This window comes from Lethenteron reissneri, chromosome 6 (genome assembly GCF_015708825.2).
Source record: "Lethenteron reissneri isolate LAM-NWPU_2019-01 chromosome 6, ASM1570882v1, whole genome shotgun sequence".
In the NCBI taxonomy this organism is placed as follows: Eukaryota; Metazoa; Chordata; class Hyperoartia; order Petromyzontiformes; family Petromyzontidae; genus Lethenteron; species Lethenteron reissneri.
In genome coordinates this window covers 9,959,215-9,983,864 of record NC_083784.1, presented here as the reverse complement: position 1 = coordinate 9,983,864, position 24,650 = coordinate 9,959,215, and the positions used below count along the sequence as shown (strand labels likewise).

General features: G+C 57.6%; 1 protein-coding gene across 1 annotated transcript; it reads right to left on the bottom strand.

Annotated features, from left to right (window-relative positions):
- Positions 1-16: 16 nt before the first annotated feature.
- Positions 17-23,680, bottom strand: LOC133354863 (transmembrane protein 39A-A-like). Its single transcript, XM_061572016.1, is given in 11 exon segments — positions 17-8,049; positions 8,853-8,973; positions 9,473-9,660; positions 11,613-11,790; positions 12,652-12,828; positions 13,935-14,098; positions 15,974-16,057; positions 17,950-17,982; positions 17,984-18,173; positions 20,259-20,385; positions 23,435-23,680. Coding segments are annotated over 10 exon segments (1,482 nt in total). The 5' UTR covers positions 20,345-20,385; positions 23,435-23,680; the 3' UTR covers positions 17-7,788.
- Positions 23,681-24,650: the final 970 nt, after the last annotated feature.

Here is a 24,650-nt window from a genome sequence, read left to right as displayed (position 1 = left end):
CCACCAGGACGCCCCACCGAGACCCTCCCACTGGGTCCCCCCAACGGGACCCCCACCCGAGGCGAAGGCCGGATCCTCAATGTGCAACAACTGCCCCATGCCCATTCACTGCCGACTCCGCAAGCAAAGACCCCCCCCCTCCCCCCATAGCTTTAACAGACTGTTGGGGCAAGTGCTGTTAGCGAGCACCTACGAAGGCCGACACGGCACACGAGGGGGGGTGGGTGGCCAGTGCCACGCCCGACCACCTTTGTCTCCCCAGTGGCGATGTTCACACACGCCGCGCACCCGGTACTCATTTGAGCCACGGTAGGGTCGTGCGCACGTTGAACTTCTTTCGCACCATACGTAGCCAAGCGTGCTAATCGGAGGTGCGGGGGGGCGGAAGGACAGACGACTTGGCCCCCCATGTCGACGCTACGAGCCCTGGCGAGTGTGAAACCAAACCATCTTTCATCCACTGGAAACAATCAACTCGGAGAAAAGCGGCCCCGAGCTACGCGTCGTCAAAGCGGCGTCGCGTCCCGATGCCCTTGACGTCGGCACGGCTCTCGTCGTCGCCTCCTTCCTCCTTGCCGTCACCCGCAAGACCGCCCCCCGTCTCCGCCGCCCTCGCAGCTGCGTCTGCCACCGTCACGATTCAGTGCTTCCCCTTTGTTCCACTGCCCTTCAAGGATCGCTTTTACAGCCTCACCACCACCATCAAAGACAAATATCCCCCGTGTAGCCTTAACAGACTGTAGAGGCAAGTGCTGTTAGCGAGCACCTATGATGGCCGGAACGGCACACGAGGGGTTGGGTGGCCAGCACCACGCCAGACCGCCTTTGTCTCCCCAGTGGCGATTTGAGGCTGAATCGACCTAGGGGAGGCCCAGGACCGGTTCCGATAATCGTCACTGGTGTTGGCCGTGAGCGGGAATCGAACCTACACTATCGCTCCCCACCAGCACCACCAGCACCTGGGTTAGTGGCCAAACTTCAAGCGCCCAGAACACGGGAGAATAATGAAAACTGTCACGGAGCGGGGGCGTACGACCGAGGAAATTGAGAATTTATTGCAAGTTAATTAAACTTTGTCATTTAATCGGGGGCGATGCAATACGACGCGGAGAAAAACAAACAGGGATTGGGCTGGAGGCCGCGCGTCCCCCTGGGCCTGCGCCCGCTTGGACCTCGCCAACTGCGGCAGCGCGTCAGCAGCCGTGCCGCAGCGAGCCCACGGGGACCCCAAAGCCATCGGGGTGCAAAGACAAAGTAGCAAATGCCCTAGTTTCGGGGTTTTTTTTCTCTCTCTCCGTCAACACGAAGCCAACCTTCGGGAGGCGGTGCGACGAGAGTTTTGCCGCGGGCACACTCGCACACTAATACCGCTCGCCACCTCTCTTTGCCGACGTACGTTGCTTCTGGCGGCTGGCAATGGGCCTGGAGATACGGGGGTGCTATTTGTAGCCAAGGGAGACGCGTCGATGTCAAAGATAACGTGGGGGCATCGGCAAGTCCTCATCAAGTCGTTTCTCAGATAATGCGATTTACTTGCCCGGATTATCGAGCCGCGGGCGGTTGCCACAGGCTGCGCTGATGCTCCTCCGTCATTCGTTCACCTTCACCTGCCACTGGCTCCCGGACGGGCACGTCTGCGCCAACGCTTCACGGCCAATGTCGCGGGTAGCCGGCGTCTGTGGGTGAAGAAGCGTGCCTGGAGCCGAGCCGAGCCACGGCGCGTCACCCCCACAAACCCGGTCAACCCCAATGCTCCCACCTCCCCTCGCGCTCAGCATCCCGGGCACGGTGATTCACCACTTGGAGGAACTTTGCAAGAGGCAGGATTTAACCAACACATCACTTGGGCTGCTCTTACCGCTCCGGAGATGTGAACGCTTTGGACAGATGTCCCCAATGTAGGACCACACCGCTTGGGCACATTTCTGTGGCCGTTTCTGGCTGCCTTGCAACCTGTCTGTGGATTCCCACGCCTATGAATCACGCTCTCTCGATCTCACTTAGGGGAACAAGGGAACATTGCACACGTGACTAATTCTAAACTCTACATTTTGCAGTTCAAAAACACTTGTATCTCTCCGACAGTTGCTGTGGTCAGAGTGCACAACTAACAAATCGGAGGTTGATAGAATTTGTACCACCAAAGCCAGCGGTGGGTTTGTCCTATAGAGGGAGTAGCCTCCACTGCGGGAATGTGGAGTTCCCACCACTGGATCGGGGTAGCCAATGGAGAAGAGCGCGGCTCCATCGCTCGTTTGAGCGGTGACCCGTGGGTGACTTTGAATCGGACAAACTTGATCGCAACTTAGGGCTGGCAACATTTCCCACTGCGGACCAATCCCAGACCTGAATTCTCACTCGGCCAACACAACGGTGCAAATCTCGGTACAAATCAATCCCCGCTACTCGGACACAGAGACGCCGATTCTAGGACTGCTGTCAACCTAATCGCAACGCCACAACCCGAGTAAATGTTATAACGACAGCACAACCAGAGCCAGCCGTGCAGCCATAACACTGACTAATGCTTCGACGAGCCCTCAGCGGAGCCCCTTGAGCGGCGTCCCACGCCTCGACCCCCGAGAGTCCGTCGCGAGGGCTGTGCGACCCTCACGACGCTGCTCGTCCCGACAGCCACAGTCCTTGCGCGATATGTTTTGCATCACGCTTCCTCAAGTGATATCGATGCAATGGGTTTGCAGCAGCATCAGCAGAGACTACAAACTAAAACGTGTTGTTTTATTTTACCAGGTAAGGCCCCACTGAGCTATGTGGCTCTTTTTTAGAAGCGACTTGGCCACTGATGATAGCTAAACAAAGTGGCTTATCATCACGTAGAAAGTTAGAGCAGCCAATACTCGCAGACACCCGGGCCTCGGCGATGATGCCTATTGACGCTGTGACCCTGACAACACCTTGGCACAGCGTACACAAGAGCGAGGCAGCGGAGCAGAGCGGCACAAAATTCGGATTACGCTAGAGATGTGGAAGCGCCTCCAACAGAAGAGTTGACTACATATGGTGCAAAATGTGTTCCACAAACGTACGGACAGAGCGGCGAGCGAGGGCACACGATGATCAGGAGCGGTGGCGACAGCGCGTCACCCGCAGCTCCTGGCGGTCCAGACTGCCCAGTTTCCGCTGGAGACACGACGCTGACGGGACGGGTGGTGGCAAGGTGGTGAGTTCAAATCCCATTCGGGCGTCTAATCAGCCAAAGGTCGTCCCTCCGGGGGGGACGACATCGCTGCAAAAACACCTGTCAGGTTTCAATGGAGAGGACTGGCCCTTGCCACAGGAATGTGGCGTTTCCACCAGTGGTTCAAGCCTGCCACACGCTCGCGAGGACACCGCGCACGCGCCGCCCACAGGGACGGAGATCCCCCCGTCGCGACCCCGACGCACGGCGGTCGCTCTGCTCGTGGCGAGGGCGAAGCGTCGCCGCCCCAACGTGACGCGAACGTTAACGACGGTCGCTGTACCCAGCGGCAACAGCAACGAAAAAGCGGAGTCGGACCCCGAAGCACGGGCTCCACACTTCGCCCCGACCCCCCCCCCCCCCCCCCCCCCCCCCGAGAGAAAACATCGCAGGGATGTAGGGCTGCATCCTGCGTCACGGCGCTGGCTCAGTCTCCAGCGCTTGAGCCGCCCGGTTGCTTTCCAATAGACGCATGAGCGAGAGCGGCCCCGGCCGTGGCTCGGCTCCCTGGAAACCTCGAGCCTGGCTGGGGCCGTGCTCGGAGCCGGCTCAAGCTAAGCGAGTGCCGTTGAGTCGGCTCACTTGAGTCAGAGCCAGAAAGCCTGTGCCGAGCCGTGAACCCAACAGCACCCACAGGCCACCTGAACAGTCACCTGAAGATCACAAGCTCTACCCATACACCGGCCCACTTCTCAATACTGACATCACTCGAGCGATGACTCTCGATTCAACGCGTTCGTCAATAGCACCGTGGCCTTAACAGGAAATATAAATACATAATAGGCAACGTTTTGGTCAATTTCCCTTCTTCATATCAGACAGCGAGTGACCAGACAGATTGAGTGAAGAAGAGTTTGAGACTGCAAGACACACGCCACACGCAGTTTAACATACATACATACCAAGGGGCCCCGATGGAAAATTTGTTTTAAGAATGTTGCCAAATTAAGTATTCGACTCGCTTATGAGCCGTGACCCACGAGCAGGTATATAGCGTGTCAGACAAATCTTTAAAAAATATAAAATGCTTCATCTATCTAAAGTAAGATGATCAAAAGGCCCATTTCTCAAAAACGTCACCTGTTACGGTTTTTCCTTTTTAGTGCAGCAGCGTTCATTGTTGCTTGCGCACAGCTGCCAACGCAGCGACGCACAACGGCCTCCTCCAATACTGCACTTGGAAAAGCACTCGACGCAAAGCAATCGTCGACCGCGGTGCATCGTAACGTTACATCGCAACTTGGGGAGGAAACAAATATCTTGCCAACGCTAACCGTGGCCCATAAACAAAAATAATAATTAATTTTAAAAATATATACAAAAATATATTTACATAACATTAAAAAAAAATAAAAGCGAGAAGCCTCGCGCGAATCACCCGAACGGCAAACGCCGGCACTCGGCCATAGAACGTGCGTGCTTCTCTCGGGGGGGGGGGGGGGGGCACTAACGATGAGGCGCCATCAAAAAACGCACGAACCTCCAGCACGACAAATGTGGGATCGCGAAAGCGAAGGGCGCCGCGGCGGCGGAGGTTTACAATCGTGGACTGGAATGGGGTCAGCGTCGCTGTCGTCAACACCACCACAGCGTTGGCGCACCGCGGTGATTGGAGCCCACGGCCGTTACGCGCCCGGCTAGGGACCGAGTGAGCTCTGCACTCCTGGGGTGAGACACCGAAACTGGCCCAGAGTTTTGCTCGTGTTTGAAGTAATGCTGCTGAAGTAATGCACTCTAAGGAGGCCGTGTGGCTGATGGGATGTGTAAAGGTTTGCACTCTTTAAAGCAAAAGGGGCAGATGTGGGGAGGAGGCGGCATATTACCCTCTCGCATTTCCTTTCAAGTGCCGTTGTCCATCCGGGGTTCTCCGGTTTTCCCGTCCACATTTAGAATCAATGTGCATTTAAGAGTATTTGGTGGCTATAAATGTCCAAGTGACGATAAGCAACTTCGTTGAGCTATCATTTGGGGGCAGGTCGCTTCTAAAGAGAGCTGCGTAGCTCAGTGGCTCTCACCAGGTGAAATGAAAAACAGTGAAGTTTAAGTTTAGAAGTGCGCTCAGAGGGAAGGCGCGCAGGCCCACTGCCTCCAACCATTCAAAAGACACAGCCGCTCCCACCTCGCTCACACGCCACGTTCCAAGTAGGTTGATCGAGGCGGAGGGAATGGCGGTGCAGTGGTTAGCGCGCTGTGGATTCGCGGCCACCACCGACACCAGTGGCAGAGTGATATCAACCGGTCCTGCCCCCCCCCCCCCCCTCGCATTGACCAGCGTGGTGAAGTATGGTCAAACAGCAGCCAAGATTGACACACGAGTGCAGCCCTTCACCCAGCAGTGGTTTGACAAAAGAGCTGTGAAATCTTACATTCTTATCATTATTATTAGCACATTTATAGGACACCAACATGAGGCAGTTGTAGAGAACGTGTCTTGAATCACAATGTTGCACGCGCCCGGACTCGATCAGCTGACACACAACGGGTGAACACCCGGCTGCAATGTCACCATGAGAGCCTCCTCGGCAGCAATCCGGACAAACCCCACTGCCCCCATGTGTCAAGTCCCAACAGCAAGGCCTCGTGTGTCAAGTCCCAGCCCCCGTGTGTCAAGTCCCAGCCCCCGTGTGTCACGTCCCAGCACCCAGCCCCAGTGTGTCACGTCCCAGCACCCAGCCCCCGTGTGTCAAGTCCCAGCACCCAGCCCCCGTGTGTCAAGTCCCAGCACCCAGCCCCCGTGTGTCAAGTCCCAGCCCTCGAGTGTCAAGTCCCAGCCCCGTGTGTCAAGTCCTGGCGCCGAGCGCGTCACCAAAGACCTCGCCGGTGACCCGTCCGGTCCGTTCAGGCGGCCGTGGGGGCACGTGGACGTGGCGTGACGGCGGCGTGGTGGCTGCGTGCGCACAGCCTCTCAAGAGGTTTTTTTTTTATGCTCCGTATATGTTGCTCTGCGCGGTCACCTCGTATCGACATTCGCAAGATAAATCTCACTGCCAACGCCCCCCACCCTCCGCCAGATCACGCAGCGACCTCCAAGAATGATCAGCCCTGATGACGGTGTCCGACCAGCCGGCCCTAGGTCTTCCCCTCGGTCGCCGGCCTCGTGGGGACCGCTCCAACGCCGCTCTTGAATAAGAAACACTTTTCCCAAGATGGTGTAACTGTTGTTTTGCATGAGAGAGAGGGGGGGGGCAATGTGGAAAGCCAACTAGCGTCATGCCCAGAGGGGTCAGCCAGTGACGTGCAAACCGGTGGTGGAAGATGGCTACGGAGCTTCCAGCTGGTACTCGTAACCATCAACATGCGGATTGGATCAAGAATGTGCAGCGGGTGCAGCAGGTGAAGTGAGTGCAGCATGTGCAGCGGGTGAATCGGGAGCGGCGAGTGCGGCGAGTGCAGCGGGTGATGCAGGTGAAGTGAGTGCAGCGGGTGATGCATGTGCAGCGGGTGATGCAGGTGCTTCTTGCCGGCTAGGACTGTGTCGGGCCACGACGCTGAATACTGGTCGAGGCACCTGCACTGTCCCACGCCGATAAGGCGAAGCTGTCGGCAGGGGGAAGGTGCAGCCAGCTCCATTGTTGTACTCTACTTCTATTCGCCTTCACCCGACGCGGTAAAGTATGTTCACATGACCCGCACCTTTGTGGGGGAGGGGATTGACTGACTCACACACCACTTACAACACTCACACACCACTGACAACACACACACACCACTTACAACACACACACACCACTTACAACACACACACACTACTCACAACACACACCACTCACAACACACACACACACACACCACTAACAACACACACACACCACTCACAACACACACACCACTCACAACACACGCACACCACTCACAACACACACACCACTCACAACCCACACACACCACTCACAACACACACACCACTCACAACACACACACACCACTCACAACACACACACACCATATGGCGTGCACGGCGCCAGCCGCGGCAGTGCGGCAACGTGGGAATCAGAAAACTGGCAAAGGCGCCGACTTTCAAGGCGAGGTGTCGCTGACGGAGGGCTCATCAACGCGGGGGGTGGGGGGGGGGATACTGGCGGGTCCCGCATACAAAGTTACCGGGCGCGCCCGCAGGAGTACCGGGACGGGAACCGCCGCACGGTACCCGCGTTGATCCTTGCCGCCGACAGGTGAACCGGGCGACGACTGCAGCCGCATTTCCCACACCCCCCTCCTGCCCTCCGAGTCTTCCTCGCGAGACTGGCAGCCGGGGAAACGGAGCGCTCTCGACTCGTCCCCCGACTTCGCGAGAGAACGCTGGGCATGGGACACGGCATGGGGGGGGGGTTCACGCATGCATCCACGACGCAAGAGCCGCTCGTTTGCATCTTGCTTTCAAAAGTCTTGGGGAAACACCGCTCCCTATTCACAAGACGAGGCCAAGTGACGTTCGCGTTGCACCTTTGTCGCAGCGGGGACGATGCGGTCGCACGCGTTGCCTCCGCTCGCCGGGTTCACGCGGTCCATGCGTTCGTGCGCGCGTTGTTGGGGGGGGGGGTGGGGGGTGGTGCCGGGAGCTGAGCGCCGGCGTCGCGACCGCCCGGCGCTCAGCCAATGGCCGAGCCGGCCGCCTGGGCGGCGGCGTGGGCGGTGGCGTGGGGCGAGTCGTGACCGTAGGCGCGCCCCAGCAGCAGGCGGTCCCGCAGCAGACGGAACACGAGGCAGTAGTTGGCGAAAAGGAGCAGCGCGGCGGATAGGGCGTGGTTCCAGCGGTCTGAGCGCGCCAGCCAGTACAGCTGGTACACCACAACGCCGCCCTCCAGCACCAGCAGTGAGTTGAGCACCCTCAGCGGCTTGTGGAAGAGAAACTGGCGGAACACGCGCGGGGAACGGGCGCGTCAAACGGGAAAAGTGCGCCACTCATGCCGATGGAATCTATTTTAAATGTTTCCATTATTATACAAATCGTAGTTGTTGGGGAAGGACAACAAACTAAACAGAAAAAGCACTTCTAAAGAAATTAGTTTTCCATCTAGATGATTTATAAAAGCATAGCCCCAGTGGTTCGTAATATCGATATGCCTTTCATCAGCAAGTGGCGGAGAGGAACACAGCGGTTAAAATTCCACATTCCTATGGCAGATACCAGTTTCTGTTACCTTCGGCATAGCACGTATACCGGCTGAGGAGCGTAATCCACTCAGTAATGTGTTCACACGTCTTGATAAGGGAGGCAAGCTAGTATACCGAACGCCCACAACGGTGCGTTCGGGTTTTGGGAGTCATACCGTCGTCCACTTACTCCACAGTGTGACATTTATAAACAAACTAGCGCCTTGATCTCCCTCAAAGTCACCCCAACGTACACCGGTGCCGTCACACCGTGGAGTTGAACATGTCCTGTACTATTGCCCTGTACTCCAATGCACCGACCCCTATGCTCTCTCTGCGTGTGCCAAACACGAACCAAAACCAGCATACGGTAAAAAAAACGCGTTGACCCAAGCGGCGAGCGGACCGCAGAGCCGGCTGTCTCCATGCGGGGCGTTTCACTCAGGCGAGTCTCGCGGTTTGCCCCCCCGAGGCCCATCGAAGAAGGCTGCGGCACGTGGCGTCTGGCACCCCCCCCCCGCCCAACCTGACCCCTCCCCCCCCCGGGCGGCGCACTCACGTAGAAGCGAGAGTGCGACGCGTCGGAGGGCACGGCGACGTTGCAGGAGCCGACGGCCTTGTACAGGCCCTTGTTGTGCCGCACCAGCACTCCTTGGGGCCAGATCGTCGTCTCCGACCAACTGCGCACGGTGGCACGGGGCAACAGACAGACAGACATCCCAGCGGGGCCTCAACAGCCTGGTGGGGCGAGAGCCGTCAGCGAGAATGTACGGAGGGCGGCAGGGTGCCGCGTGGGTGCTACGTGGGCGACGCGTGTGTGCCGCGTTGGTGCCGCACGGGCGCCGCGTGGGTGGCGTGTGAGTGGCGTGTGAGTGGCGTGTGAGTGGCGTGTGAGTGGCGTGTGAGTGGCGTGTGAGTGGCGTGTGAGTGGCGTGTGAGTGGCTGTGTGTGGGCGCCACGTGGGCACAGCGTGGGTACCGTGTGGGTGATGTGTGAGTGCCGCGTGGGTCTCCTGGGTGCCTTGCGAGTGTCTCGTGGGTGCCGCGTGGGTAATGTGTGAGTGGTGTGTGGGTGCCTTGTGGGTGCCTTGTGGGTGCCTTGTGGGTGCCTTGTGGGTGCCTTGTGGGTGCCTTGTGTCTCGTGATTGTCTCGTGGGCGCCATGCGCACGGCTGGCGTACGCGTGCTGTGGCGTGTGGCTGTAGGCGGCGCTCTCCAGGCGGTGCCAGCGGCCCAGGTGGGTGGCGGCGCGGTGAAGCAGGTCGCAGTAGCGCGGCGGCAGCAGCTGCGAGGTGAGCATCACGAAGGTGTTCACCCACACCAGGATGAGGTGCTCGCACGACCAGCGCATGTCGTAGTACTGCGTGCTCTGTGGACGACAAAGACAAACATCCCCCGTGTAGCCTTTTGGGGGGTAGGTGCTGTTAGCGAGCACCTATGAAGGCAAGGTTGGCACTCGAAGGAGTACTCATTTGCAGCCGAGTTGACCTAGGAGAGGTCCAAGATCAGATCAGATAAATCGTCAGTGGTTTTGGCCGATGCGCACACACATGCATGCACGTGGTCTTTAGATTGAGTGAGGCAGTGAGGAAAAGCGACCACGACTGACTTCATGAAAAGCTGCACTCACGTTTAACTTAAAACGAGGGTTCCTGTAGCCACTGCGCTGACCCAGATGTCTTTTGGGTCCCGCCACGAGGTGGTTATGCACCTTGTCATTAACCCTTTACCATCCGTGTTTACCAAGATATTATCTATACGCGCCAATGCATTGACGGAATAACGCTCTGAGCATCAACATTTCGCTCAAACTGTTTCGAGTTTCATCAGATAGCGAGCTCGGACACAGAGTACAGTCACAGCCCGATTTACGTCTCCCCCTTTTGCGTCGTCACATTATTATTATTATTAACAACGCTACCAGATTTGCGTCGTCTCCACCCAGCACTTACGTCACCGATGGCATTGTCGTCCATCCTTTCTCGTTACCCGTCCCCCCTCTCTCGGCCTTCGCTTCCACCAGGCGCACAGCGCTCCGCCGCAGCGGGGAGACCGCGGCAAACGATGGCGGGAGCGACGAGGGAGGGGGGAGAGAGGGAGGGAGGGAGCGAAGGAGGGAGGGAGGGAGGAGAGAGGGAGCGAAGGAGGGAGGGAGGGAGGGAGCGAAGGAGGGAGCGAAGGAGGGAGGGAGGGAGGAAGGGATGGAGGGAGTGAGGGAGCGAGGGAGGGAGGGAGCGAGGGAGCGAAGGAGGGGGAAGGGAGGGGGGAGAGAGGGAGCGAGGGAACGAGGGAACGAAGGAGGGAGGGAGGGAGCGAGGGAGCGAGGGAGCGAAGGAGGGAGGAAGGGAGGGGGTAGGGAGGGGGGAGAGAGGGAGCGAGGGAACGAGGGAACGAAGGAGGGAGGGAGGGAGCGAGGGAGCGAGGGAGCGAGGGAGCGAAGGAGGGAGGAAGGGAGGGGGGGAGGGAGGGGGGGAGGGAGGGAGCGAGGGAACGAGGGAACGAAGGAGGGAGGGAGCGAGGGAGCGAGGGAGCGAGGGAGCGAGGGAACGAGGGAGCGAGGGAACGAAGAAGCGAGGGAGGGAGGGAGGGAGGGAGGGAGGGAGGGAGCGAGGGAGCGAGGGAGGGAGGGAGCGAGGGAGCGAGGGAGGGAGGGAGGGAGGGAGCGAGGGAGCGAGGGAGCGAGGGAGGGAGGGAGCGAGGGAACGAGGGAGCGAGGGAGCGAGGGAGCGAGGGAACGAGGGAACGAAGGAGGGAGGGAGGGAGGGAGCGAGGGAACGAAGAAGCGAGGGAGGGAGGGAGCGAGGGAACGAAGGAGCGAGGGAGCGAGGGAACGAAGGAGGGAGGGAGGGAGGGAGCGAGGGAACGAAGAAGCGAGGGAGGGAGGGAGCGAGGGAACGAGGGAGCGAGGGAGCGAGGGAGCGAGGGAACGAAGGAGCGAGGGAGCGAGGGAGCGAGGGAACGAAGGAGGGAGCGAGGGAGGGAGCGAGGGAACGAAGAAGCGAGGGAGGGAGGGAGCGAGGGAACGAAGAAGCGAGGGAGGGAGGGAGCGAGGCAACGAGGGAGCGAGGGAGGGAGGGAGCGAGGGAACGAAGAAGCGAGGGAGGGAGGGAACGAGGGAACGAAGGAGGGAGGGAGGGAGCGAGGGAGCGAGGGAACGAGGGAACGAAGGAGCGAGGGAGCGAGGGAGCGAGGGAGGGAGGGAGCGAGGGAGCGAGGGAGCGAAGGAAGGGAGGGGGGAGGGAGGGGGGAGGGAGTGAGGGAGCGAGGGAGCGAAGGAGGGAGGGAGGGGGTGGGTTCGCCCGGTGGAGCAGCGACGCTCACCTTGACGAAGCACAGTGGCAGGAAGGCGACGTAGTAGGCGCTGAACAGCGAATTAAAGAGGATCTCCTTGATGCGCTTGTTGAAGTCGGTCTTGAGCATGTGCACCTCGGCGCGCACCAGGTCGGGCGACAGCACACACGCGTGCGTGGGGATGCTGTCCCCGCTGTGGAACTGCTCCCTGCCGACGGGAGGGACACCGATCGGCACGGAGCCGCCCGGCACGCACCGCACGCCTCTGTCTCCCCCCAACCTCTCCGTTACCCTGGGTGTGCCATTGGTTGAGCTATCAATTGTGGCCAGGTCACTTCTGAAGAATAAATGAATACCTCAGTGGGCTTTGCCTGCAAGGATGGGGGTGGTTTAGTTTTATATGTGTTTGGGTTATTTGTTTACCTTGCTTGTACTTTGCACGACTATCGTGTTTGTTGTTTGTTGCAACAATCTTACCCCGTGCCCCGACTGGACATCTGTGAAAAAGAGCTTTATAGCTCATCGGATTCCTCCTCAAGTATAAATAAATATTCTGATTCTGATCTCTCGCAAGGCAGCGCGACCCTTCGTGTTGGATAATTAAGCGGCGGACAATACGCCTCCTTCGCAGACCTGTCCAGCCACGCAGAAAATTTTAAAAAATGTTGACACTTCCCGCCAACCTGAAGGCCTATTTCAGTCGTGGTGCAGTGACACTGCACAAGCTGCATTGATGCCCATTTCACAGTCGTCAATATTTACAATCATTTACAGACTTTGCCAATCCACTGCTGGATGAAGACCTCACCAATGCCGTGTCGGTGATGGAGGGTATTTGACCGTACTTCACCGTGCTGGGCAGTGCGGGTTGGTGAATGGGTGGGGGTGGGGGAGGGGGGGACCAGACCTATTTTAGATCTCACTGGCTTACTGATGTTAGCCGTGTCCGGGAAAGGAACTCGGTTTGTCGGGCTCATAATCCAGGGTGCTAACCACGGCACCACCACTCTGCGGTAGCGACGACACGGCCGGTGTGGCGGATGCGAGTTTGGCCCCCGCCGCGCCTTACCTCAGCGTTTCCAAGATGAGGGCCCGGTACGGCCTCGGCTTGGATTCCTCCCCATCGCTGCCTTCCGCTGGTTTCCGTGGTGACGGAGGGGGGCTGGCGGTGAGCTCCGAGCCCCCGCCGTCGGAGCCCCGCACCCCTTCGTGGTGCAGCCCGTATAGGGGGATGTACACAAGAAACCTAAGAAACACACGCGCTCACGATGAAACCCAAGAAACAGCATGGTGGATCAACGCTGTGCGCCCGCCGGGCTGACCCCACGCTTCTACACACGGGGCGAGGATGTGAGAGGCGGCGGCAGCGACTTGGGGAGGCCTTCATTCAGCAGTGGATCGACCATGGCCGACGATGACGACATCAACCCATGCGGGTATCCCTCGGTTTATGAACGTTCGGTTTGCGAAAAAACTGCGTTCACGTAAATGACAAATTCGATTCACGAAATAGAATTTCCGAAATTTCACTACGGCCACACGCCGTGAGATCATCGAACAAGAGCCATCCGGGAGGCTGCGTCGTCATCCATCGGCGACAGCGTCACACAGTATCTCTGCAGTGGCAGCAGTAACGCCTCCACGTCACCCTGCCAGTCATTCCAACGTGCAGCAGCTTGTTTATGGCGAGTTCGCTGACAAAGTTTTGAAAATCCGTTCTGATTTATGGAATTTCGTTTTTATTCTTTTCACGTGTTTTTAAAGAACCTCATCCCTTTCAGAAATCCAGGGATACCTGCATGAAGATGAAATCTTCTGCTTAAGCCTCAAACCGACTTTGGCAAAAGGCACTGCAAGCAAACAGCTAACAGACGAAGGGACAGACACGTTAACCCACAACAGCCGCAAGCCGCCACACAGTGGCAGTGATGTCACCACGGTGCTCGTGCCAGACTAGGTGCTTGCTGCTGGCAGGTTACGGGTACAGACCCAGGTGTTATGGTTTGACTGACTGAGACGACACCCACAACAGAGACCCCCCCCCCCGTACAGCGCTATTAGCGAGCACCGATGAAGGCCAGTACGGCGCAATGAGGGGGTGGGTGGCCAGCACAAAGCCCTGCGTCGCTCCCTTTGTCTCCACAGTGCTGATGTTCACACACTGCACCACGTAATAATTTGAGGCCGAGTCGACCAAGGGGAGGTCCAGGACCGGTTCAGATAATCGCCACAAACATTCACCACTGTTATTGGTCGGGTAACCGGGTCGACAGTGCAGAATTGTGAAGCAGTGCACCACCGCTCCGTACACTCCGCGTGTTTGTGCAGTGGCGGCGGCACCGGCACACTCACGGATAGCAGAGGAAGAGCAGGTTGATGAACGAGTGGCTGCGGAAGAGGTTGATGAGCGCCCAGCACAGCGTCCACCCGGAGCCGGTGAGCAGCACGAGGCGGGCGAGCACCAGCGTGGCGTAGCGCCAGGCGGCGGGCGAGGGCCGTGCCTGCCACTGACTCACCTGCAGGTGGCACAGCGGGTCAGCAGTCAGCCTCGCTCAGTCGATGCGTTGTTCTTTCCTTAAAACACTCACCGAGTATCCCTTGCTATCCCCCACTCCCATTCACCCCCTCCCTTCCCCATCATTAACACACCATCCCTCTCCCCGACTTCTCCACCCGTTCACTCACTCATCACTAACCGCTCATTGTCACTCTCATCATCGCTTATTTCACGCATCATCGTATTCACGCACTGTAATCCTTCTCATCAAGCCATCTCATCATCACACTATTCTGCTGTACAAACAGTTATTTATTGGTTCAGCGCCTTAATCAAGACGCTATATAAATTAAAGATAAAATAAGACCTCAACACTGGGGCGCTCGTCTCCTAGTTGACGAAAAGAATGAATGCCCGTTTTGAGTTCTACCCACGGTGGGGATGGCGACACTGCACACACCGCTGGGAGGGAGGCTGGGAGGGAGAGAGGGGGAGGGGAGGAGGAGGGGATGGGAGAAAGGGAGGCTAGGAGGGAGGGGAGGAGGAGGGGATGGGAGGGAGGGGAGGAGGAGGGGATGGGAGGGAGGGGAGGAGGAGGGGATGGGAGGGAGGGTGGAAGGGAGGGAGGGGGGAGGGAGGTTATCTTATCTGGTAACTGCAAGCGAATAAAAACAAAATCAACGAACGCTCTGCATGCGTGATGTCATTTGTTTTGCGCTTGCTGGTTACTCTTGGAAACTACATTGTTTACAATCAATAAGCATATAAAGGTCTTCTATATCGTTCTAGGTTACCACATGGATTTAAATTGTATCGTAGTTATTTTATTTTGGCAGTTGATTATTCACCGATGACTCTCACGTATGATACCATTTCACACATTCATAAATCACCTCACGTACCCCCTCGGACACTGCTCCATACTCCCAGGGTTCCGCGTGCCCCCGTTTCAGAACCACTGCGATACACAACGCTGGTGCAACGCCTCCACTGTCACCCTTCCCCCTCCTCCCACGAACACCACTTGGCTTTTTCTCCGTCGAAACCCGAGGATCGGAGCGCCCTCGGAGCGCCCTCTCCGGTCCACGCACACAGCAGAGGACGAGGAGGAGTTAAACTTTGACCTTTCCAGCGTCACCACCGCCCTGCTGGACCCATGGGGGGTGGTGGTGGGGGGCGTCTAGAATAGGGTTCTTATTTCCTCGTGCGAGCGTGATCGGTATTTGAACGCAAACGCAGTCAAGGAGTTGTACAGACCCCATCACGTACAAGGCACGGTGAGTCCTTCCATCCAGAAGTGGATTTACTATTTTATTTGAGCAGGTAAAGCCCACCAAGCTATTACCACTTTTTCAAAGGAGACCTTGCCACACACGATAGCTCGTCGAAGTGGCTTTATCATCGCATGTGGGAATTTATAGCAGCGGATAAATAGTCCGAACGCGCGTTTCTAAATGTGAGGGTAAAAAACTGGAAGACCTTGAGAAAAATGCACGCGACCACTTGGAGAGAACACGCGGACTCCAAACGTACAACAGGCATCGTCAGGGTTGGGTCCGAACTCACGAACTTCTGCATATCCGGCACAACCGTGGGCAAATTGGAAAAGACCCGTAAGTTTTAATATTTACATAAAGATACGTCGTTACGTAACGAGCTGTAATAGATACGTCGTTACGTAACGGCGCGGTTCGAACGTTCTCACGCGCCAGTTCGGTGGGGGGGGGGGGGGTCACGGCTCGTTACTAAACCTGATCCCGGATCACGCCACCGACTTGGCGACCCGTGGAACCAGTGACTCCGATTGCGTAAGGCCGCAATCAGACGCCGACAAGCGAAAGGGCGAGTGTCGCGCGGAGCCATTCGACGGCGGGTGACCGGCGACAGCCCTTGCCTCGGTGACGAGCGTCCACACGAGGCGGCGGGACAGCAGCACCCCGATGAACGCCACCAGGTGGTAGTCGATCTTGTGGAAGTTCTGCAGAGGAGGGGGGGAGCGGAGCACACGCTCGTTACCAGCGGCAGCGGCCACGGAACGCGAGCGACCCCGGCTCGCCACGCCCAGACAAGTGCGAGACAAACGCTCGTCACCCTCGGCGGCCCTGATGTCTGCAGTTGGAAATTCCACATTAGTATGGAGGGAACCGTTACAGCCGTAGGAAAGCCCAAAAGTGGTGCTCATATTATCAACCGCCAAGGAAGGGTGGGGTGAGCTCAACTCCCGGCCTGGAATAGAACTTGTAGCCGTCGCTTGCGAGTTGGGTACCAAATGCGACCTGGTTGGATTAGGGTTCGGTTAGCTAGCGGTGTACCACCTTGTGTCAGAGAACGTCACAGAGCTACTTCATAGGGCCCTCCCTGAGGCCGGGTTGTTTTACACAGCTGCTGAGCAAAAGGCCCAGAGGCCCAAAACGTCAAGCAACCAGCAACAAACAGCACTGTCAAAGTTGCAACAGACAAGAGTGTTACACGTTTCTTGTATTGAGCAAGGTCATTATTACGAAAGCTTGGGAAAACATATGATGGGAGGGAATTCTCAAGTGGAGCAGTGCGAGGGAAGAAGCAGAGAGAGACATGCGGTGACCTGCAGTGTAGTGAGTGGCTGAGTGGGCGAGTGGGGGAGAGGGCGAGTGGGGGAGAGGGCGAGTGGGCGAGTGGGGGAGAGGGGGAGTGGGCGAGTGGGGGAGAGGGGGGAGAGGGGGAGAGGGGGAGAGGGTGAGTGGGGGAGAGGGCGAGTGGGGGAGAGGGCGAGTGGGGGAGAGGGGGAGAGGGCGAGTGGGCGAGTGGGGGAGAGGGGTAGAGGGTGAGTGGGGGAGAGGGTGAGTGGGGGGAGAGGGGGAGAGGGGGAGAGGGCGAGGGCGAGTGGGGGAGAGGGCGAGCGGGGGAGAGGGCGAGTGGGGGAGAGGGCGAGCGGGCGATGTGAGCGAGTGGGGGAGGGGGTGGAGTGGGGGAGAGGGTGAGTGGGGGAGGGGGTGAGTGGGCGAGTGGGGGAGAGGGCAATTGGGGGAGTGGGTGAGTGGGCGAGAGGGCAAGTGGGCGAGTGGGGGAGAGGGCGAGTGGCCGAGAGGCCAAGTGGGCGAGTGGGGGGAGCGGGCGATGTGGGCGAGTGAGAGAGTGGGGAGAGGGGGTGAGGTGGGCGAGTGAGTTGTTGTGACCGATGGTTGAGCACAGGCTGGATGAGACGAAGCAGTCAGTGTCTGGTTGACGAAGTCGACAACCCTGGTAGATGAATGAAGGAGTCAAGGAGTTCACGAGAGAACAGCAACCACGGTGGTGGTAGCAGTGACAGAGGAAGCGACAAGGAGGTGGGCTGCTGCCGACGGGAGGGGGGGGGCAGGGGGGGTTTTGGAATCATCAACCACCCCGACTGCTTCACTCTCAATTCTATCCAGTGCAGTGAGGTAGGAACTGGGTGCTCTGCCCCAGATGTGACAGCAGCAGGCTTCCAAAGTGCACTTCGTGCAGGAGTAATAATATAATCGTTTGGAATTAGAAGACTCTGGCAAAGAACGCGAGCACGCGCGTGTGCGTGCGTGCGCGGGGAGCGGCAGTGTAGCGGTTAGCACGCTGCTCTACAAACCTGGCGACCCGGGTTCGATTCCCGCTCACGGCCAACATCAGTGACAATTATCTGAACCGGTCTTGGGCCTCCCCTCAATTGAGTACATGATGTGGCGTGTAAACATCACCACTAGGGAGACAAAAGGCGGCAGGAAATGGTGTTGGCCATCCATCCCTTCGGCCTTCATAGGTGCTACTCACAGCCCTTGCCCCAACAGTCTGTTCAGGCTATACTGGGGGGGGCGCTACCGGCGCTACCAGCCAGGCCACGCGGTCCCCAGCTGCCCCACCTCGGGCTACCCGGCTCACCAGCGAGGTGTGCGAGGGCGGCCCTTCGGGCGGGGTACCACCACACCGTCTTGTACAGGTTCACATAGTGCATGCACAGTGCCAGCAGCAGGTACGCCAGCAGCAGCGCCTCGAAGACGAGCCCGCTGTCCAGCGCCACGTCCGGCACGCGTGCGTGCTTGATTTGGTACGGCCCGCTCGCCGCGGCCAGTGGGGGGCTATTCAGCCCCGAGGCCGTACCATTCCTACCACAGGGGAGGGGGGAAAAGCAGATTCATTTTAGTCAACAGGAGATGTGATGATTCATCGATGGGTATCGATTATTAAACTCGTGATACATAGAATATAAGCGCCAACAAAACGTGGTCACACGTGTATGCATACATAAATACATACACACACACCTATAAAAAGACAAAGATCACCCGTATAGCCTTAACAGACTGTAGGAGCAAGTGCTGGTTACAGGGATGGTCTATACCGTGGGTTGCATGGCGAGACTAGCACGGTGTCTTTACATTTCCCTTCTAACCCTGTGCTGGCGTTAGCATTCCACGGTCCGTGTTTCTCTCCAACTCCGTCTCCTCCGCCGCCACCGCGTTTTACTCGGCGTTAGCGATCAATGTGATTCCGAATCAATTTGCGCGTGTTCTGTGTTTATTGCACTTTGTTTTTAGCTTCACGGTTTTTTGGTGACCGTCCCTTTTTAGCATCCCCTTTCAGCGAGCGGGGCTTGCGTTTGTTAACTTGGGTTTCCTGGTGGCTGCTGTGGCCGGGAAAACACTTCCACGGCGAGTACTGTACACCACCAGTACAGTGCACAAACTCCACACAGTGCCGTGGGTTTATTTACCGAAGAATGAATGCATAGATATGAATTTACATTCACGTTCAGACGTGTTTGTATTGCTAGTTGGCACGTATAGGGTGGTTGGCAATATGCTACGTCGTACAGTTCGAGTCTAATGGATCATTGCCGCGGGACTCGGGATTTCTCATCATTGTTGAGTGTCTCACGGCCGTGCAATGAATTCTCTCACTGTTGTTGTAAATAGCACGCTCAGCCCCGTTTCTTGCAGTGTCTCACTGGCAGCTGCAGCCTCTATGAGAAACTAAAAACGACGCGAAACTATTTTTTTATTTTACCAGGTAAGGCCCAATGAGCTGCTGTGTAACTCTTTTTCGGAAGCGACCTGGCGATCACAAATGATAGCTCAACCAAGTGTCTTGTTGTTATCATGTGGACATTCATAGTAGCTGCCAATTTACTCTAAGCGCACTTTGATTCTAAATGTGGAGAATCCACGTGATCAAGGGGAGAGAGAGAGACAAACAAACTCCAAATATACAGAAGATGTCAGGGTTTGGAAAAAAAAACCCCGACCTCCTGTAGACCAGGCGAGGTAGTCAACATCTCGAAACCTTCAAGCGGGGAAACTAGTCACAACTGGCCTAGGTTACTATTATTATTTAATTCACCATGAGGGAAGGGGGTGTTCACTAAGTGGTGAAAATTAGTTTCCTATTGCTGCTATCCAAACTCATTTAATAAACCCCAAACCGCCCCCTTCTTTTAAAAAATATCAGACTTGCGCTTGCCCGCTGCGTGACAGGTAAATGTTTATGTGCCGAGGTTTCTCTCGGTTTCTGGGCGTTCTGCTTCAATTTGGGGTTCCCACCCCAAGATGTTTCGATAGGAGGAGGGGGGGGGGTCTCACCGATTTGTTTGGGGTTAATACGGACGCTGCATAGGTTATCATTGGGTGCAGCAGCTTGCCGGATCGGGACTACACCCTACGAGTTCTGGCGAGTTGGGCTTTCCCCGTAAATGTACCCAACGGTGTGCACCGCTGGGTCCACGCGGAACGCCGCGGCAGCTGCGGATTGCCGTGCGAGGCGAGTTGTCATCGGGGACGTCAAAGGAGCCGTGACCGGTGGCCGAGTGCGGTGCGTCTGGTAAATGGCCCCCAACTCACGGCGGATGTGAAGAGAGAAATGTGCCGTTGTACGATCAACGAAAAAACTCAACGCGTTCGCCAGTAACCCTGCGGCCTTAAACAGAAAAACATACAAAGGGCGACATTTCGTGCAATGTGTTTTGATGAAGGCCCACGACACGAAACGTCCACTAATATAGATTTGTTTTCCGTATTTTAGGTCGCAGTGTTATTGACGAATGCGTTGAGTTTTTTGTTTGTTACTTGCGATTTTGCACCACTGCCCAAAGCGGCGGCAGTGGCGGCATCGCCACTGGATAATCAGTTGCACAATTAGCCACATGACGACGAAAGCAGGAGAGCGAGCGCCGGTCGAGTGGGGGGGGGCGGTACCTGCCGGAGCCCCCCACTCCTCCCTGCGCAGGAAGGGGCACGCGGGGGTACTGCTGCCGGGCTGGGCCCCTGCGGCCTCCCGCCATCCCGGGGACCGCTCCACGTGTTACCCAGTCGCCCGCTGTGTCTGCAAGCCACAGGGGTGTCACACGCAACGCACAAACACGCGATGCACAAACACGCGATGCACAAACACGCGACGCACCAACGCACAAACACACAACACACACAGCACACACAGCACACAACACATATACACAACACACACAAACGCAACACACACGAAACAATACACATGCAACACGCACGCAGCACACACCCAGCGCACAAAACACACAACACACATATAACACACACGCAACACAACACACAACACGCACAAAACACACACGCAACATACATAACACACACGCAACGCACCAAACACACAGACAATACACACGCAACACACATGTAAATATCCATCATTTCCCGAAGGAGTGTGCATTGTGGTGATTAGGACGGGAAGTGAGAATTCATACACGAGTAGAGACACAGCAACAAGCAGTGCACAGATGCGTGTACAGGACCTACAAAAACTAAATTCTTTTTAGTTTTACCAGGTGATGCTCACTGAGCTATGTAGCTCTTTTTCACAAGCGACCTGGCCACACATGACAGCTCAACGAAGTGGCCTATCATCACGTGAAAGTGTATAGCAGCCAAACACTCGAAACGCGTGTTTCTAAATGTGGAGGGGAAAACCGGAAGCCTCTGAGAAAAATCCCCGTGACCACGGGGCGTTAAGAGTCAGAATAGAACCCACGACGTCGTGTATACAAGGCGAGGTAGTTAACATCTCCTCGCCACCCTGGGGACCGAGGTGTCCACACACACTCGCTCACCCCTCGCCACTCTTCTATAGCTACCGCCATGGTCACTCTTCCCATGAACTTCACTCAATGGTTCCACCACCACCACCACCCATGTTGAGGTCGACCAGAATGTTTCAACTCATTCATCCTGTGTTCAACCACCACACTGCAGGACACAACAACACCCACTCACCCACACACTTACCACACTGCAGGACACAACACCCACTCACCCACCCACTCATCCACCCACTCACTCACCACACTGCATGACACAACAACACCCACTCACCCACACACTAACCCACTCACTCACCACGCTGCTGGATACAACAACACCTACTCACCCATCCACCCACCCACTCACTCACCACACTGCTGGACACAACACTCACCCACCTACTCACCCACCCACCACACTGCTGACGGTGACGTCACCACGACGCTTGTGCCAGGCCATGTGCACCTTGAGGCCACACCCACTCACTCACCCACTCACTCACCACACTGCAGGACACAACAACACTCACCCACCTACTCACCCACTCACTCACCACACTGCAGGACACAACAACACTCACCCACCTACTCACCCACCTACACACTCACCCACCCACTCACCCACCCACTCACCACACTGCAGGACACAACAACACTCACCCACCTACTCACCCACTCACTCACCACACTGCAGGACACAACAACACTCACCCACCTACTCACCCACCTACTCACCCACCTACACACTCACCCACCCACTCACCACACTGCAGGACACAACAACACTCACCCACCTACTCACCCACTCACTCACCACACTGCAGGACACAACAACACTCACCCACCTACTCACCCACCTACACACCCACCTACACACTCACCCACCCACTCACCACACTGCAGGACACAACAACACTCACCCACCTACTCACCCACTCACTCACCACACTGCAGGACACAACAACACTCACCCACCTACTCACCCACCTACTCACCCAGCTACACACTCACCCACCCACTCACCACACTGCAGGACACAACACTCACCCACCTACTCACCCACCTACTCACCCACCTACACACTCACCCACCCACTCACCACACTGCAGGACACAACAACACTCACCCACCTACTCACCCACTCACTCACCACACTGCAGGACACAACAACAGTCACCCACCTACTCACCCACCTACTCACCCACCTACACACTCACCCACCCACTCACCACACTGCAGGACACAACAACACTCACCCACCTACTCACCCACTCACTCACCACACTGCAGGACACCACAACACTCACCCACCTACTCACCCACCTACACACTCACCCACCCACTCACCACACTGCAGGACACCACAACACTCACCCACCTACTCACCCACCTACACACTCACCCACCCACTCACCACACTGCAGGACACAACAACACTCACCCACCTACTCACCCACCTACACACTCACCCACCCACTCACCCACCTACACACTCACCCACCCACTCACCCACCTACACACTCACCCACCCACTCACCCACCTACACACTCACCCACCCACTCACCCACCTACACACTCACCCACCCACGCACCACTCTGCAGGACACCACAACTTGTATTTTAGTTGTTTGCCCTCCCATTGCTCCACTTTGCAATTCCCTTTCACCAAGCTCTTGCGAATAACCTCGTTCAATCCAATAAACGTGTTCAACTCTTGCACGTGACAACTTTGACAGTGCTGTTCTATGATTGCAGTATGTTCACAACGCGTGTCTGTGTACATTCACAGTACTGTCAATGTACACGTGTGTACATTTAAATGTGTGATTGTACACCTACTCACTCACCACACTGCAGGACACAAAAACACCCACTCACCCACCTCTTCCCTCACCCACTCACTCACCACACTACACCTGTGTCCGTATACGTGTACATAGACACGTATGCATGGAGACGTGTACACGTATACACGTGCATACGTGTCGTGTACGGCGGGGTGTGTAGCAGCTAGCGCGCACTGCGCTACTAACCCTGCGACCCGAGTCGGATGCCCGCCCAGGGCTCACAACACGAGTGAACCGATCTTGGGCCTGCCCTAGGTCGCCTCAGCCTCAAACAGAGTGCCCGGTGCGGCGTGCGTCGTCAACATCGCCACCAGGGAGCCGAGAGGCGGCCGGGCGCGGCGCTCGCCCCCCCCCGCCCCCCATCTCGTCTGCCACGCTGCCGGCAGCAGCACCCCTCGCTGCTGCTGCTGCTGCTGCTCACAGCGCGCCTTGCCCCTGCAGTCTGTGCTGGGGGCTGTGTGCGTGCGCCTGTACCCGTCTCGGCGTGGTGGCTGGCGCATAGGAGGAGGAGGAGGAGGCTGATGAGGAGGTTCCCAGGCACCCGAGTTCGACACCGGATCCCCGCGCCGCGCCCGTCAGTGGCAACTCGCCGCGCGCTGCGGCGGGGCCGGCTGCCCGCCGAGTCGCACCGAGTCGCACGGAGTCGCACGGAGTCGTTGCCCCGATGAGTCGCACGGAGTCGCCGTCGCCTTCCCCACAGCGACTCTTTGCTACTGTACGAGACGCGTGGCGAGCGGCGTCGTGACGTCACGACGCAGCGCGCGCTGCGTTTACGCGGTGACGTCACGACGCACGGCGTCGCCGAGGGGTTGGGCGGTGACGTCACGACGTTAGTCTCCAGGGCAGAGACGTTTCGTCGTCCGTGCGCCTCCTCCTGCCGATGTTTGGCTCCCCTCAGTAAAAACGAGACATGTATTTTGTTGACGCATCACGCGGGCAAATAACCCCGCAACCTCGCAGGGCGTGGCCACAGATGTCTGGACATCTGTGGCTGCGCACGGTGCGAAAGAAGTTCCGCAAACGTACAAGAAAGAGCTTCATAGCTCATCGGATTTGTCGAGTATAGGATACATCAATATGTCTGATTCTGCACTGCGGAGGAAGAGGGAGGAACTGAGAAAGGGGCGGGCAGTGGGCGGCACGAAGGGGGCTCCAGACAGTGGGAGCAGCAGCAGCAGCAGGGGGGGGGAGGAGGAGAAGGCGCGAGCTGCGGCCGAGCGGGCGGCAGTGCCGCTGCTGCTGATGCTGCTGCGGCCTCTGTCGGTGACTGCAGCGGTAGCAGCAGCTGCAGCAGCAGGAGGGGAGGCAGCAGCAGCAGGAGGGGAGGCAGCAGCAGCAGCAGGGGAGGCAGCAGCAGCAGCAGGAGGGGAGGCAGCAGCAGCAGGAGGGGAGGCAGCAGCAGCAGGAGGGGAGGCAGCAGCAGCAGCAGGAGGGGAGGCAGCAGCAGCAGGAGGGGAGGCAGCAGCAGCAGCAGGAGGGGAGGCAGCAGCAGCAGGAGGGGAGGCAGCAGCAGCAGGAGGGAGGCAGCGCAGGCAGGGGAGGCAGCAGAGGGGAGGCAGCAGCAGCAGGGGAGCAGCAGCAGCAGGGGAGGCAGCAGCAGCAGCAGGAGGGGAGGCAGCAGCAGCAGCAGGGGAGGCAGCAGCAGCAGCAGGGGAGGCAAGCAGCAGCAGCAGGAGGGGAGGCAGCAGCA